The sequence below is a fragment of the Amblyraja radiata genome, chromosome 1 (genome assembly GCF_010909765.2).
Source record: "Amblyraja radiata isolate CabotCenter1 chromosome 1, sAmbRad1.1.pri, whole genome shotgun sequence".
NCBI lineage: Eukaryota > Metazoa > Chordata > Chondrichthyes > Rajiformes > Rajidae > Amblyraja > Amblyraja radiata.
In genome coordinates, this window is record NC_045956.1 from 126,785,147 (window position 1) to 126,800,579 (window position 15,433).

The window sequence follows — 15,433 nt, forward strand, 5'->3', positions numbered from 1 at the left end:
ACAAGGTCCCACATAAGAGATTAGTATACAAACTTAAAGCACACGGCATTGGGGGTTCAGTATTGATGTGGATAGAAAACTGGCTGGCAAACAGGAAGCTAAGAGTAGGAGTAAACGGGTCCTTTTCACAATGGCAGGCAGTGACTAGTGGGGTACCGCAAGGCTCAGTGCTGGGACCCCAGCTATTTACAATATATATTAATGATCTGGATGAGGGAATTGAAGGCAATATCTCCAAGTTTGCGGATGACACTAAGCTGGGGGGCAGTGTTAGCTGTGAGGAGGATGCTAGGAGGCTGCAAGGTGACTTGGATAGGCTGGGTGAGTGGGCAAATGTTTGGCAGATGCAGTATAATGTGGATAAATGTGAGGTTATCCACTTTGGTGGAAAAAACAGGAAAGCAGACTATTATCTAAATGGTGGCCGATTAGGAAAAGGGGAGATGCAGCGAGACCTGGGTGTCATGGTACACCAGTCATTGAAAGGGGGCATGCAGGCGCAGCAGGCAGTGAAGAAAGCGAATGGTATGTTAGCTTTCATAGCAAAAGGATTTGAGTATAGGAGCAGGGAGGTTCCACTGCAGTTGTACAGGGTCTTGGTGAGACCACACCTGGAGTATTGCGTACAGTTTTGGTCTCCAAATCGAGGGAGTGCAGAGAAGGTTCACCAGACTGATTCCTGGGATGTCAGGACTGTCTTATGTCCAGGACAAGGGGTCACAGCTTAAGGATAAGGGGGAAATCCTTTAAAACCGAGACGAGAAGAACTTTTTTCACACAGAGAGTGGTGAATCTCTGGAACTCCCTGCCACAGAGGGTAGTCGAGGCCAGTTCATTGGCTATATTTAAGAGGGAGTTAGATGTGGCCCTTGTGGCTAAGGGGATCAGAGGGTATGGAGAGAAGGCAGGTACGGGATACTGAGTTGGATGATCAGCCATGATCATATTGAATGGCGGTGCAGGCTCGAAGGGCCGAATGGCCTACTCCTGCACCTAATTTCTATGTTTCCATGTTTCTAAGGTCAGAAAGGTAAAGCATAGAACCACATTTGTCCTGGTCTCACTAGCTACCCATTTTCCCCAAAGGACCAGCTTGACTTGTTTTTCTGTTCACTGTTTCTATTATCAACAGATACAGGACCCAAAGCTTTGTTACAATTAATTGGTTTTATTATTAAAATTAATCCAAATTATTTCCAGATAGAGCTTCCTTTTAGGTAAATTTGCTGGGCTTAAGGCTGACTGACTTTGCATACCTGTAATTAGAGTATGTGCATTTCATTTCTGAGAATTTCATTTTCTTAAACTCACATTGGCAGACCTTTCACTTTCACAAAGATTTGTAAATGTTTAACCAGAGTAGGCAAAACTGCAGGTCCTAATGCTGGCTTGCATCGCCAGTAAAGTCTGAGACTATCATGTTGACCTGACTCTTACATGTGCTTTGGTCAGAAACATTGTGAATGCTACTTTCAGTTCAGAATAAGGGGAAATCCAAGTCCCAGATGAATTATTAGCCTAAAGGTGCATGTCAGGAGGTAATTGTGGAAAAGCATTGAATTTTAAAGGAGTAGATAATTATGAATGGTCAAAAATATCATCCTTGACACAGATATACACAGACTGTATGCTGCACTACTGTAGATCATTTAATCCAATTACTCAAACTGATTAGTACAGGTGTCAGGGGTTATGGGGAGAAGGCAGGAGAATGGGGTTGAGAGGGAAATATAGATCAGCCATGATTGAATGCTGGAGTGGACTTAATGGGCCAAATTGGCTCATGCTGCTCCTATGGTGTTATGAAATAGCTCTGAACTTTCTAAGAACTCCAGACAAGAGTGATTTCTAGAATCATAGAAATAAAGAATTTGCACTTGTGTTTTTGCCTTCTGAAAATTTAAGATGTTCCATAGTGTGTTCCATCGCTTGCTCCGACCACCAACTATATTCTACAATTCCACTTTGAATAGGACCATTGGCATTTCAATGTCTATCTGAGGAACAAGATGGAGCCAGAGTTTAACTTCTCATCCAAAATGTAGCATTGCTAACAATGCAGCATTCCATTTGTATTGCAAACCAAGATACTAACATACAATAAAGGAATTGGGGTAGGCTGCTTGTCCCTTCAAGTGTGCTTTGCCATTTAATCGTCAAGAGTCAAGAATCAAGAATGTTTTATTGTCAAATGTCCCAGATAGAACATTGAAGTCACAGCTAATTGGGTGGCAATTCAACTCAGCATTCCCATCTACCTGCAGTAACTTTTCACCATCCCAAATCCGCTAATTAGTAATCTGACTATCTCGACCACAATAATAATCTAAGACTGTGTGCACTACTCTTTGAGGAAGATGGACTTTAAGAGAACGAAAATAATCTCATCGTGGCCTCAAATGGACAACATTCTATTTTTAAACAGACCCTATGTTTTAGATGACCCACTTCCATCCAATCAAGATATCTCCAGAACTTATTTGTTTGAGCTAGCCTCCTCTCACTCTTGTGAATTCCAGCAAGTATTAAGTGTAGCTTGTCTGACATTTCCGCATAAGACAAACCACCCATTCCAAGTATTAGTGCAGTAAACTTTCTCTGAACTACTTCCAATGTATTGACATCCATCTTTCAATGATAAGGCCAATATCATATATAGTACTCTCGATGTGTTCTCACTAATGCCCTCAATAACTGAAGCATAACCTCTCTCGTTCTGTATTCAATTCCTTTCACAATGATAACATTGTCAGCTTTCTTAATTAAGTGCTTACTAGCATTTTGTGCATCATGCAGTAAAACACCCAAAATGTTTTGTACCTCACGCCCTGCGATCTCTCACAATTTAGATAATATGCATTCTATTTTAATTTTTGTGCAGAAATGGACAATTTTACACACTGCAACATTATGATCCATTTGCTAATTCTGTCTGTTCATTAAATCTATCCAATTCCCTTGGTTCCTTGTTCCCTTTGTGTCTTCTTAAGTGCTTACATTGTTATAAATCTAAATGTCATCAGCATAATTAGCAAGCATACCATATCAAGTCAAGTCAAGTTTTATTCGTCACTTGCACATAAAGTGCAGTGAAATGAATTTGCCAGCAGCGGTACAATAAAAAAAGAACATACAATATTATGGGGAACAAGGAAGTGTTACCATCCACATTGTGAGCTTTCATTGTCCACAACAATCTTTGAGCAGCATCTTGTGAAATGCTTTCAAAAATCTAAGTATAGCTCTGCTCTTTGCAAAGCAGTGGAGTGTCAGCATGGATCACCATGCAAGCCCCAACACAAGAGAGATGTGAAAGATCATATGAAATACATTGCATCAGAGCTAAGCCTGATCTTATCCACATGGGTATAATTTTCAGAAGTAGTAAGAAGCTGAAACTCTGAAGGGATTCCACTTTACCATTATTCATCGGCATCAGTCCAATCATGGTCCCTCTTCTTTTTTTCTTACTTTCTCTCCTAACTTATTCCACACCACAGCCGACATAAGGACCATTTGAATCATAGATTTTGTCATTTGCTTTCTGACAATCTTCACACATCTTCTTTTTAAAAAACACAATATTAAACAGACTAATGTTCCTAATTTAATGTTATGTTATGTTATGTACATTCAGGATAGTAACATCTTTTCATCTTTAGCAGTCTTCATTTAAAATCATACCATATTAAAGTGGCACAGTCAGTTGATGGTTTCTCAAATGTTACATTTATGGCATCATTCAGTTTACATTCACGATAAGATGTTCTGTTTCATTGTTCTGATTCATTGTTCTGTTTGGGACATTACAAGGATTGCAAGGATTACATGAAAATGTATTAGCCAAGTATGTAAGAAGAACATACAAAAAATTTGATTTGCCATTTTCAGTCATACCAAGAAAAAAGCAACAAGACACACAAGTACATAAAACATCAAATTTAACATAAACATTCACCACAGCGCACTGTGATGGAAGGCAATAAATTCCCTTATTTTCTCCCACGGTCAGAGCGATTGAACCATCTGCAGTCGGGGCGATCAAAGATCCCGCAGCCAACGATCGAAGCTCCCACATCGGGGCCGTCGAAGCTCTGCGGTTGGAGCTCCTGAAGTCGGTCCCTAACCAACGGATCGCGAGCTCCACGATCTTAAGTCCGCATGCTCCCACAGTTGGAACTTTCGAGGTCGATCCCTGACAAAGGGACTGCCAGTTCCACGATGTTGTCCGCAGGCTCCCGCGGTTGGAGTTCCCAAAGTCAATCCCCAGTAAGGGGCCGCCACGATGTTAGGGCGCAGCGCAGCCGGAGATACGACACGGAAAAAGTCGCATTTCTGTAGAGGAAAGAGATTTTTTTTAAGTTTCCCCCACCCCCCACATAATACAACATCAAAAGATAAACTAATACATACATTTAACTAAAGACTAAAGACAACAAGAGAAGTAATAGACTATAGACAATAGACAATAGGTGCAGGAGTATGTCATTTGGCTCTTCGAGCCAGCACTGCCATTCAATGTGATCATAGCTGATCATCCACAATCAGTACCCCGTTCCTGCCTTCTCACCATGTCCCCTGACTCCGCTATTGTAAGGGACGAGACAGGCTGTGGCCGTGGCTGCCATCATACAATGCCACCTGCTGGTCAAATGAGAATAAAACACTCTTGACTCTTGAAATAGCTGTAGGTAGTCCTGTGAATCATCATGGTCTTCCAGAAAACTTCCAACAAAATGTAAAGAGATAGAAACCAATATTTGAAACGAGCCTCGGTGAAACACGTTATATTTGGTGTAGTTTTCTGGTTAGCTGTGACCCTGTCATGTGGCTTTCAATAGATGGAATAAACGTGTGTTAGAAGGTTTCACAAAGCTTGACCTTTGAAGAGATGAGATCAAAATGACCAAACCGCATCCGTTTGAGCACAGTCTTTTTCTTTTGCTTGCCATCTCCTTAACTCCAGCCTGTAAGTATTAAAATAAGCAACAGGTAAACTTCCTATATTTATATTAGGATTTATGTTATTGATACTTAATTGAATATATTATCCTCAGCACATTGTTTAATGAGTGACGCTACATTTTCAATGTCTGATGAATTAATATTTATCTTTCATATTTATCCAAATAGATATTTATTACCCTGCATTTTTTCTTGTTAATGTTGTAACATTAAGAGATTTTTTTTCTGACAGAAATATGTCTTAGCATCAACTCTCCTTGTAAATGTACTTGCTGATATGCAACCATAACATTTTTATTCCACCCGAATTAATGAAAAAACTGACAAGTGTAATTTGCATGGGCATAATTTAAATTTTGGGTGAACATGTAACATTGAATTTGCTGCCCAATATTCAGCTATAATTCACACCGAGTGCGGTGAGTGCCTGGAACATGCTGCCAGGTGGTGGTGGAGGCAGATACGACAGTATAGTTTAAGTGACTTTTGGATTAGCACATAGACATGCAAGGAATGGAGGGATGTGGATTATGGGCAGGCAGATATAAATTTATCTTAGCATTGTGTTCGGTACAGATATTGTGAGCCGAAGAACCTGTTCCTGGGCTGTACTCCTCTATGTTCTATGAATGGACACTGTACATGAAAATAGAAACATAGAAACATAGAAAATAGGTGCAGGAGTAGGCCATTCGGCCCTTCGAGCCTGCACCGCCATTTGATATGATCATGGCTGATCATCCAACTCAGTATCCCATCCCTGCCTTCTCTCCATACCCCCTGATCCCTTTAGCCACAAGGGCCACATCTAACTCCCTCTAGGAAGATGTAAGGCTTAAGAACAAGCAACTTCCACACAAACCCATAGATAATTTTCCCGGCCATTCTGCATTCGTGTATCATGTGTTTGATTCTCATCCTGGATTATAACTAACTCATGGTGGCTGCCTGTTATATGTTAAAAAAAAATGTGGATCTTTGAAAGTATATTTTTATATTAACATTCACAGGATTTACAGGAGATCCCTGAGTATGTTTCTGCCTATGTTTCATTGCCCTTAAGAAGGGGACCATGAACATCCCTCTTGAACAGCTGCTGTTAATACAATGAACATGCCCACAGTACTCTGACTTCCAAGGCAGCATAATGTGTGACTTGGAGGGAAATAGCAAGTGATGATGTTCTCCAGAACCCATTTTGTCTGTGAACACTTTTCAGTCTGTGCAATCTGGGTTGCATGCATTTGAAGGAAATGGAGATTTGCTTTTGTCCATCTTGTTCTGAACATGATGCCAAGACCATCACTTGTCTTTGGGTGGCATAATGGCGCAGTGGTAGACCTAATAATGCAGGGTGAATGCTGGTTGGCGTGGATTCGGTGGGCCGAAGGGCCTGTTTCCACGCTGTATCTCTAAAGTAAACTAAACTAAACCAAACCTGCACATAAACAACACCCCTTCATTCCTTGCATATCTATTTGCCTATCCAAAAGTCTCTTAAATGCCACTATCGTATCTGCCTCAACCATTACCCTGGTTGAATGCAATCCAGGCATTCACCACCATCTGGTCTATGGAACTGATGCACTACAATGTGCTACAATGCTGAGAGCTTTATTCCCAACTGTTTCTTCCCCTTTGCGCTATCCATTATACTTGAGTTATAATTAATTGTTTCTAGGTATGGTAGATCTGCTTTGTCAACCTTTGTCTCCTAATCTTATAACTGCAGTATTTATGTTTCCATCAGTTTATGTTTCTGGTAATGTTACTGGATTTCAAATGAAGATGGTTGCACTCCTTCTTGTTGGAGATAACCATTTTCTAGCCTTCTTTGGTGACACGTTATTAGCTCTTGCCAGCTGAAGCCTGGATGTGATCCAGGTCTTGCTGAATATGAGTACAGAACTACACACTGCTTATCAGTAACGAACATCCCCGTAGTATCAAAAAATATTTTTTTATCAAGTATCAATCTTATTTCAACAATATTAAAATAAATTACTTATTGTACATTTTACATAAAATAGTATCTTAGATTTAATGGTACGATTTACCTATGTAAGCAGCTGCACACAATAACTCTGTAATTCATTCACCACTTAAATGCTTGCCCTGCCATTGATGTTCACAGCACATAAATGAATAAAAATGACAAATGGAATAATTTTTCTAAACCTATATATTACAGATCATGGAGTGGAAATTATCGGAGGTCGAAAGGCTAAAGCCCGCTCAAACCCTTACATGGTATCCATCCAAATATTTACGGACAACAACATGTATGAACATTCATTTGGATGCGCTTTGATCAGTAAAAACTGGGTTCTCACTGCAGCGCACTGTAAACCGTAAGCTATGCCATGTAAAAGTGAAATATTACTTTAATGATAGTATGATAATGCTATAAACTAATGGTTCATTCTCCCATCCCACATGAAATTATTCATTTTAAACAGCATGATCATGCCATTAATGTAATGGACGTCAACACGTATTGGTTCCTATTTCCGTGAAAAATACTTTTCTTTCAATTACACAAGTATAATCTAAGTACCTGCATTCCATTGTCCTGGTAGCCAAATAACAAAACAGACTTAAAAATGTGGAAATTGTCCATTTTGCCAGGAAAAGTAAAAAACGTGCACAAAAAGCCTCTGCCAGGGCCCTGGTTGGCTCGTCCTCTACTTCCCATTGTAACCTGGGATAGATTCCAGCTGGTCCTGGGGCTGTATCAACTCTTATGCGTCCCATAACATCTAACTCCTTCTCGTGTATTCATTTTCACATTCTGTATATTACGGAAGATAATAGGATTCAATTACAATTAGTTAAGATCAATTCCGTTTGAAAGTTGCTCATTATCACATTGGTGGTAACTTCCAACAGAAATAGTGTTCCAGACTCTCCCTTCAGAGGTGATCATCTCTTGGAAGTTGCTAGTTTATTAGCTGTTTAGCCTGATTTTACACGCTGCTGGATGTTTGAATTTTTTTTTGCTTGACGAATATCTGGTAATTGTCTTTTTTTTTAAATGAAGCATTATTAACTTTCTTTTTGATTCTTTTAGTGCAATGCAAGCAAAGAGGAAATCTCAAGTGGTTCTTGGAGCACATTCTCTTTCACAGGATAAGAAGAGTAAAAAAACAGTTCCTATCATTAAATGGATTGACTATGGAAAGTTCAACAAGAAAATTGGAGTCGGTGACATAATTTTGCTGAAAGTATGAATTATCTTTCTTGCTCATCGTGTATAAAATCCTTAATTTACTAAGACAGCAACTTTCATTTTACAGAAAAATAACCTCTTTGACGAAAAGTCAAAAGTTAATATGGATATATCTTCAATCTGTTGACTGGATGTCACCTTCGTTAGTCCTTTCCTTCTTAAAACATAAAAACGTTTTCAGCAAAGAACATTGGGAAAAGTACACGTGATATTTTCTTTCATGTCTTTAGCCCACAGTAACTTGGCAATGTGTAATAATTCCTAATGTGATCTGTTGTCTCTGTGTACATCCAGAATCTTCTTGATAATCAGCCACTGAATCCTTCAAGGAAGAAACCTTTTTCAATTAGTGAAGCCTAACATTGTGTATCAAAAGTTTGATCAGATAGAAGTTCCTGAAGATAAATTCTGAACAAATACTTTCTGATCTTCAAAAGGGGATCAAGCAGCAATTAACTTACCCTTTCTCCTATTTGTACTACACACTTATAACTTCAAAATACATTTTAACAATTTGCAACATAATAGTGGGTAGCCGAAAGATGTGTTTCCATTTAGCATCTCCCTGTGATGATATGTTTAAAATATTCTCGACTGTTATAACTAATTGTTATTTATACCACAGCTGGGGAGGAACGTCAAGTTCAACAAAGATGTGAAAGTGCTCAAACTACCGAAAACAAAGGTCACTGATGTGAAACCTGGAACTTCCTGCTCAGTGGCAGGATGGGGGAAAACAAGTACATGCTCAAAAAATCATTCTGATACACTTCAAGAGGTGAAGCTAAAAGTAATAGATCGTAAAACATGCAACAGCAAGGACTATTACAATCACGATCCTGAAGTAACCCAGGACATGATCTGTGTTGGCGACAGTGAAGGCAGAGAAGATTCTTGTCAGGTGAGTGTGCTATGTAGCATTGTTATCAGTAAAATGACAATAAAGCTCTCAGTGTGTCTGTGTGTGTGTGTAAAATCTCCACTGGTTCTATAGATTGAAATGTTCCATCTGAAGAAGGGACCCAACCCAAAATGTCACCCATCCTTTTTCTCCAGAGATGCTGCCAGACACGCTGAGTGACTCCAGCCCTTTGTGTCTATCTTTGGTATAAACTAGCATCTGCAGTTCTTTGTTTCTACATTGGGATTTTACTTCGGAGTCACGTGAGTGACTACGTGAAGAACCCGCTCAGCACGCATGCATGTCATTACGCTACACGCATTGCGAAACGTCAGACGCGGTGGAAGGACGGGTCAGGGAGGACCGCGAAGCAGCTTCCCCCGCGGCGGCAATTTCAAAAAGCCGCTATTGCAGGTAAGATTTCTTACTCTGCCGTCTTTTTGCCCACTACAGGGAAGGCAAAAAGTAAACGTGGGCTGCGACAAAGCTGGTCAGGGAGGACCGCGAAGCAGCGGACAGCCAGCAAAGCAGCCGCCGGCACAACATCACCCGCAGTGGGATCAGCTGTGCCCTGTGTAGCCGCCGCGCCGGCCAAATCAACACAGCCGGGCGGCAGGCAAAACATAAAAACAAACAGAGTCGTGGACTCGGAGGAGTCCGACTCTGATACACCACGGGAGGCCAGCGACCGAGAGCGCTGGACCCGCATGGAATGGTGTTTGGAGCATCTGCTCCTGCGTGACCGGCTCCGGGAATTGGAGTCAGGCCACTGTGGGCATATATCAAACCCACAGCAGCACCTTTTCAAGGGCTGCACAATGTCCCCACCTTATCAGAGGGGAGCACCTCGAGTCAGTTCTGGGCTGACTTGGAAGAGGGGACCGCGGAAGAAAACACCAGTGCATGCATGGGGTGCAGGATGAAGAGAATTTGCTGGATATTGTGGTAAGCTTCATGCAGCCAGACCAAACAGGGGCAAACCTGGAGCCTAAGCTTGCAACAAGCATTGACTACATGTCACTGAACCAGCTACAGGAACAGGCTGTGCTGGATACAACAGAGACATTTAACACCAGGAAACTGCATTTCCCTGAATGTGCCAATTGTAAACAGCTGCATCTGGAAGCACATCGGTGACGGGCAGAAGATGGATGTGAAGTTTAAAAAAGTCCTGAAGTTACTAAACTTCAGGAATAACCGCCTTTGCCCGTACGGTGGCACCACGGCCATGTCCCAAGGCCAAGAGGACGCGCAGGCACTGCTATGCAACACTCAGCACGAATTAAATAGCATTAGAGAACGTGCCATACAGCCAACGCTAAATCCAAAAATCCGCGGGGCTGTGTAAGCCTGGAGCCACCAAACCGCCTATTCTCCTGTTCAGGAGGCAACTTGTCTAAGCAGGTAAAGGAGCTGGACGAAGAAGCCAGAACTTTGGGGTTAATCAAAGGATTAACCTACCCTGCCAAAAACCCACCATAACCTACGACAACACCCCTACGCACCCACTGGCAGAACTGGTGAAATTCGAGGGCTCGGCACTCTAAACATGAGTCTTTTAGGCCATGGCCCAGGCCGACCCTCCTGGAAGATGCGGGGAACCCCAATAACACCAGCAACCAACCCGAAGAACCAACCACCAGCACAGCAATGGAAGAACTTCAGGAAGAAGTAGTCCTGCCACTGGTAACAATGGAGGTAGGGGGTCTGGTTCCCCAAATAATATGGGAAGCATGGAGGTTGGGGGGAAGATTGTACTAGGTTTTAAATGCATGGAGCATGCTAACATCCGATACTTACGTCTTAAGCAGTATCCAGGGATATGCCATAGAGTTTGTACACCAAAAACAGCCCTCCAGTTCAACACAAACGAAACCGAGAATTTGTGCTCTCTGATAGGTAAAAAACAGAAGCACAAGTTGAACTGGAGCGACTTTACATAAAGGTGTAATTCAGACAACACAACACGAACCATTAGAATTCGTGTCCAATATATGTACTATAACCAAAAAAGATGATGGTTGTCACATCATCATAGATCTGACAAATTGAATATATTTGTACAATATATTCACTTCAAAATGGAAACCTTTGTTACTGCTAAACAACTAATTTCCAAAGGGTACTTCATGGCTAGCATCGATTTAAAAGATGCATACTATTCAGTACCCATACGAGGTGACCACAGACGTTACTTAAAATGTAACTGGATGGAACAACTCTGGCAATATAAAGTGCTGCCAAATGGGCAAACATCAGCCAAGGCTGTACACAAAAATTTAAAAACCAGGCCTAGCGTTTCTACGCAAACGCAAACATATGGTTATGGCATATTTGGATGACATACTCATGTGGGCATAACTTTGGAATTGGCCATACCAACTGTAACAGCCACAAAAACAGTTGTTGGGGGCAAATCCATCCATCAGATTGGTAGCCAAAATAATTGGTAAAATGGTGGCTGCTTTCCCAGCCACACAATTTGGATTACATTACCAAAAATTACAGAGAGCTAAAAATCAAGCTCTAAAAATCAATGCAGGTCACTTTAACAGACCTATGAGACTACCAATTCAAGCCAAAATGGAGCTAAAATGGTGGATCGATAACATCTGGCTTTGTTCCAAACCTATCATTGTCAGTAACCCTTCGATGGTACTACAAATGGATGCCAGTGCACTGGGGTGGGGAGCCACCATTACCATCACCAGCTGTGGAGATAGATGGACAGTGCAGGAGGCATCCTTCCTACTGACACTGGGTATAAATTACTTGGAAATGTTGGGTACAGTTCATGGACTTACACACCACCAGCATGTTAGATTACAAATAGACAATACCACTGTGGTAGCATACATCAATCACATGGGCGGCAACAAATCGATATCATGTGACAATCCCGCTAATTCAATTTGGCAATGGTGCATCCAGAGAAATATTTGGATATCAGCCACTTACCCACCACGGAGACTAAGTTTAGTGGCAGACACCAGGTCACGCAAATTTAATGAAAACACCGAATGCATGTTAAACAAAACAGTGTTTGCTGAAATCACAGCAAATACGGGAAACCGGATATCGATTTTGTCGCATTTAGAAGATATCTAACTATGTTTTATGGGAACCAGACCCTGGGGCAACGGCAACAGATGCATTTTCGTTGCATTGGGGGAAATGGTTCATTTACGCATTCCCTCCCTCCTGCCTCATCAGTCGGGTATGAAGCAAAATACAACAAGGCTCTGCGTCTGGTATTTGGGAGTACCCGATTGGCCTACTCAACCATGGTTCTCAGCGGTGCAAAACATGGTATTCGAACCATGTATTACAATCCCACACAGACCAGATCTACTACTACATCCCGTGACGGGATAGCCATCCAAGCCATAAAGCTGGAACCTGCTAATTTGTAGAGGTATTTTAAAAACACCGCTTCTACAACTGGGACTCATGGACCGAACAGCAAACATCATCTCGGAGGCCCAAAGAGAGTCAACCAAGAAGCAATATCTGGTCTACATCAGAAAGTGGGAAACGTACTACCATAAGAACAAAACCACCAACAGAAATATCAACATCACATCTGTTCTGGAATATCTGGCAGGCCTCCACTATGATGAGGGGCTCAGCTACAGTGCCATCAACAGCGCCAGAAGTGCCCTGTCGACATACCTATGGCAAGGGACAGAGCGTTACACGGTAGGGACTCACCCTCTGGTAACCAAGCTCACGAGGGGAATATTTAACACAAACCCCCAAAAAAACAGGTACTCCCATGTATGGGATGTAAGCATTGTCCTGAAAGTACTCAGGAACTGGTCACCAGCATCTACCCTGTCCCCATACAGACTAACGTTTTAAAAAACAGTCATGGTAATGGCACTGGTCACGGCACAGAGGATTCAGTCACTGCACAGACTGGACAACATGACCTCCTCACCTGACGATATTATGTTCCATATTTACGAACTAGTAAAACAGAACAGACAGGGATCAGCAGGCCTCAATATCCAATGTAGGTCATACCCTGCAGATGACCGCCTCTGTATAGTTAAACATCTATCACTATACATGGTAAAACTAAAAACCTGAGAGGCATGAGAATGGACTGCTGATCAGCCATAAGAAACCTCACAAAAAAGTGACGGTCCAAACGACCTCGAGATGGCTGAAAAAGGTACTGACGCGGGCTGGGGTGGATACTAATGTGTTCAATTCTCATTCCACCAGGGCCGCAGCTACATCAGCGGCAGTACGACTGGATCTGCCCATGGACCAAGTCCTCGAAGCAGCAGGATGGTCAGGGGAAAGAACTTCCAGTTATTTTATAACAAACCAGTTAGAGAGACTGGAACATTTGCAGAAAGAAATTTAAATTCTGTAAATTAATTAAAACCCATAAATAGGGTTATATTTGTGTTAATACATTTTATGATTTCATTAACAAATCATGTGCAATTGTGTTAACACTATTCCTCCCACAGTCAAGGCAGACGTGTGCATGGACGTTTCTACGGCATGAGATCACAGAGCTTTGAAGTCTTCACGTAGTCACTCACGTGACTCCGAAGTAAAATAGTAAGATTAAACGAGAACTTACCAGTTTGAACTTTGATCTGTATTTTATGAGGAGTTACGATGTGGGATTACGTGCCCTCCGCTCCCACCCAGGTCATATATACTTAACTGGTACCTCTTCTCTAATCTTACTATGTTTAGTCATTACAGTTATCTGTGATCTCACACCGCTGCTTTGAAGAATGTCACGCATGCGTGCTGAGCGGGTTCTTCACGTAATCCCTCATCGTAACTCCTCATAAAATACAGATCAAACTTCAAACTGGTAAGTTCTCGTTTAATCTTACTATTAGTCTGGAGATGTTCCATTTGGTTGGCATGGATGATTTGGGTCAATTTCCATGCTGCGAGATTCTTCAATTCAATAATCCTATGAAAAAATTGAAAGCCAAAAAAGTTAAGGGAAATGTGGGTGCCTGGATACCAAAATGGATCAGTGAAAGGAAACAAAAGGTTTGCATTGGATGATCAGGTTTTGGGCTCAGGGTACGGTTTGCAGTGATGTATCATTCAGGGCATTTTGGAGACATTCACATATTTCAAAAGTTATAAACCACCTGGATTCATTTATGAAGAGCAGCATTATACAGCTTCCAGGTGACAAGTGATTTGACAGATCTTGATGAGTTAGTTGTAGATTTCAGGATGACACATGGTGGAAAGAGGAGATTCAAGGCATTGGGAGTTGGGGGAATAAGTGCTACACCTTTAAATGGTAGCACTTATTAAATGTCACCTTTAAAAGGTAGCACCTTAGGTAGTTTTCACCCCAGCAGTATGAACATTGACTTCTCCAATTTCAGGTAGTCCTTGCTCTCTCCCTCTTTCCCCTCCCCTTCCCAGCTCTCCCACAAGCCTACTGTCTCCGCATCGTCCTTTCTTTTCCCCGCCACCCCTAACATTAGTCTAAGAAGTGACTTGACCCAAAATGTCGCCTATTCCTTCTCTCCATAGATGCTGCCTCACCTGCTGAGTTTCTCCGGCATTTTTGTCTACCTTCCATTTTTTCCAGCATCTGCAGTTCATTCTTAAACTTTTAAAGGATTATTGGTTAGCTATAAATGGGATAATTTTGAAATGAAGCTCCATGCCAGATGCTGTGCATGACTTGATCCCATCATCCACAATGCTCACACACCCCATCTAATCTGTCTTGGAAATGGAGTTGTGGGCACGGTAACATTCAGTAACTTTAAGCTGTCCGAAGACAAGCAGACAGGTTCTGTATATTTAGCATACTCAGGTATATGACCCAAAGGACTTGATGTCTCCACATTCCTTTGAAGATCAGAGACATTTAAAAGCTCTGTCATTTTAGCTAATTCCATTTAATTATTTTCATCTTTGATGTTTTTTTCTCTTCCAGGGTGATTCAGGTGGCCCTTTGATATGCAACAAAAAGTACATTGGGATAGTGTCGTATGGTAAGGGATGTGCCAATCCCAAAAAACCTGGAATTTACACTTTATTAACAAAGGAATATCTTGATTGGATTAATAAAACGATAAAGACGCAGGCTTACAATGTGACCGCTGAAGCACTGTATTGAGTAATCAGCATTCTGCTTCACTCTGCTTTGCCAACAAATTTCACCTGGCCCACAGCTAACAATGGCCCGTTTACTTTATCATCGTAACTTTTTTGCATATCTTTCATTAATTTGTTCTATATCTCTCTATATCACCGTCTATATCTCTTTTTCCGTTTCCCCTGACTTTCAGTCTGAAGAAGGGTCTCGGCCCGAGACGTTACCTATTTCT

General features: G+C 41.6%; 1 protein-coding gene across 1 annotated transcript; it reads left to right on the forward strand.

The window, feature by feature from the left end:
* The first annotated feature begins 4,902 nt into the window (after positions 1-4,902).
* On the forward strand, positions 4,903-15,222 carry LOC116982629 (granzyme K-like). The gene is made up of 5 exons (XM_033035966.1): positions 4,903-4,969; positions 7,157-7,316; positions 8,036-8,189; positions 8,820-9,095; positions 15,040-15,222. Exons 1-5 carry the CDS (start codon positions 4,903-4,905, stop codon positions 15,220-15,222), a joined length of 840 nt encoding a protein of 279 aa, XP_032891857.1.
* Positions 15,223-15,433: the final 211 nt, after the last annotated feature.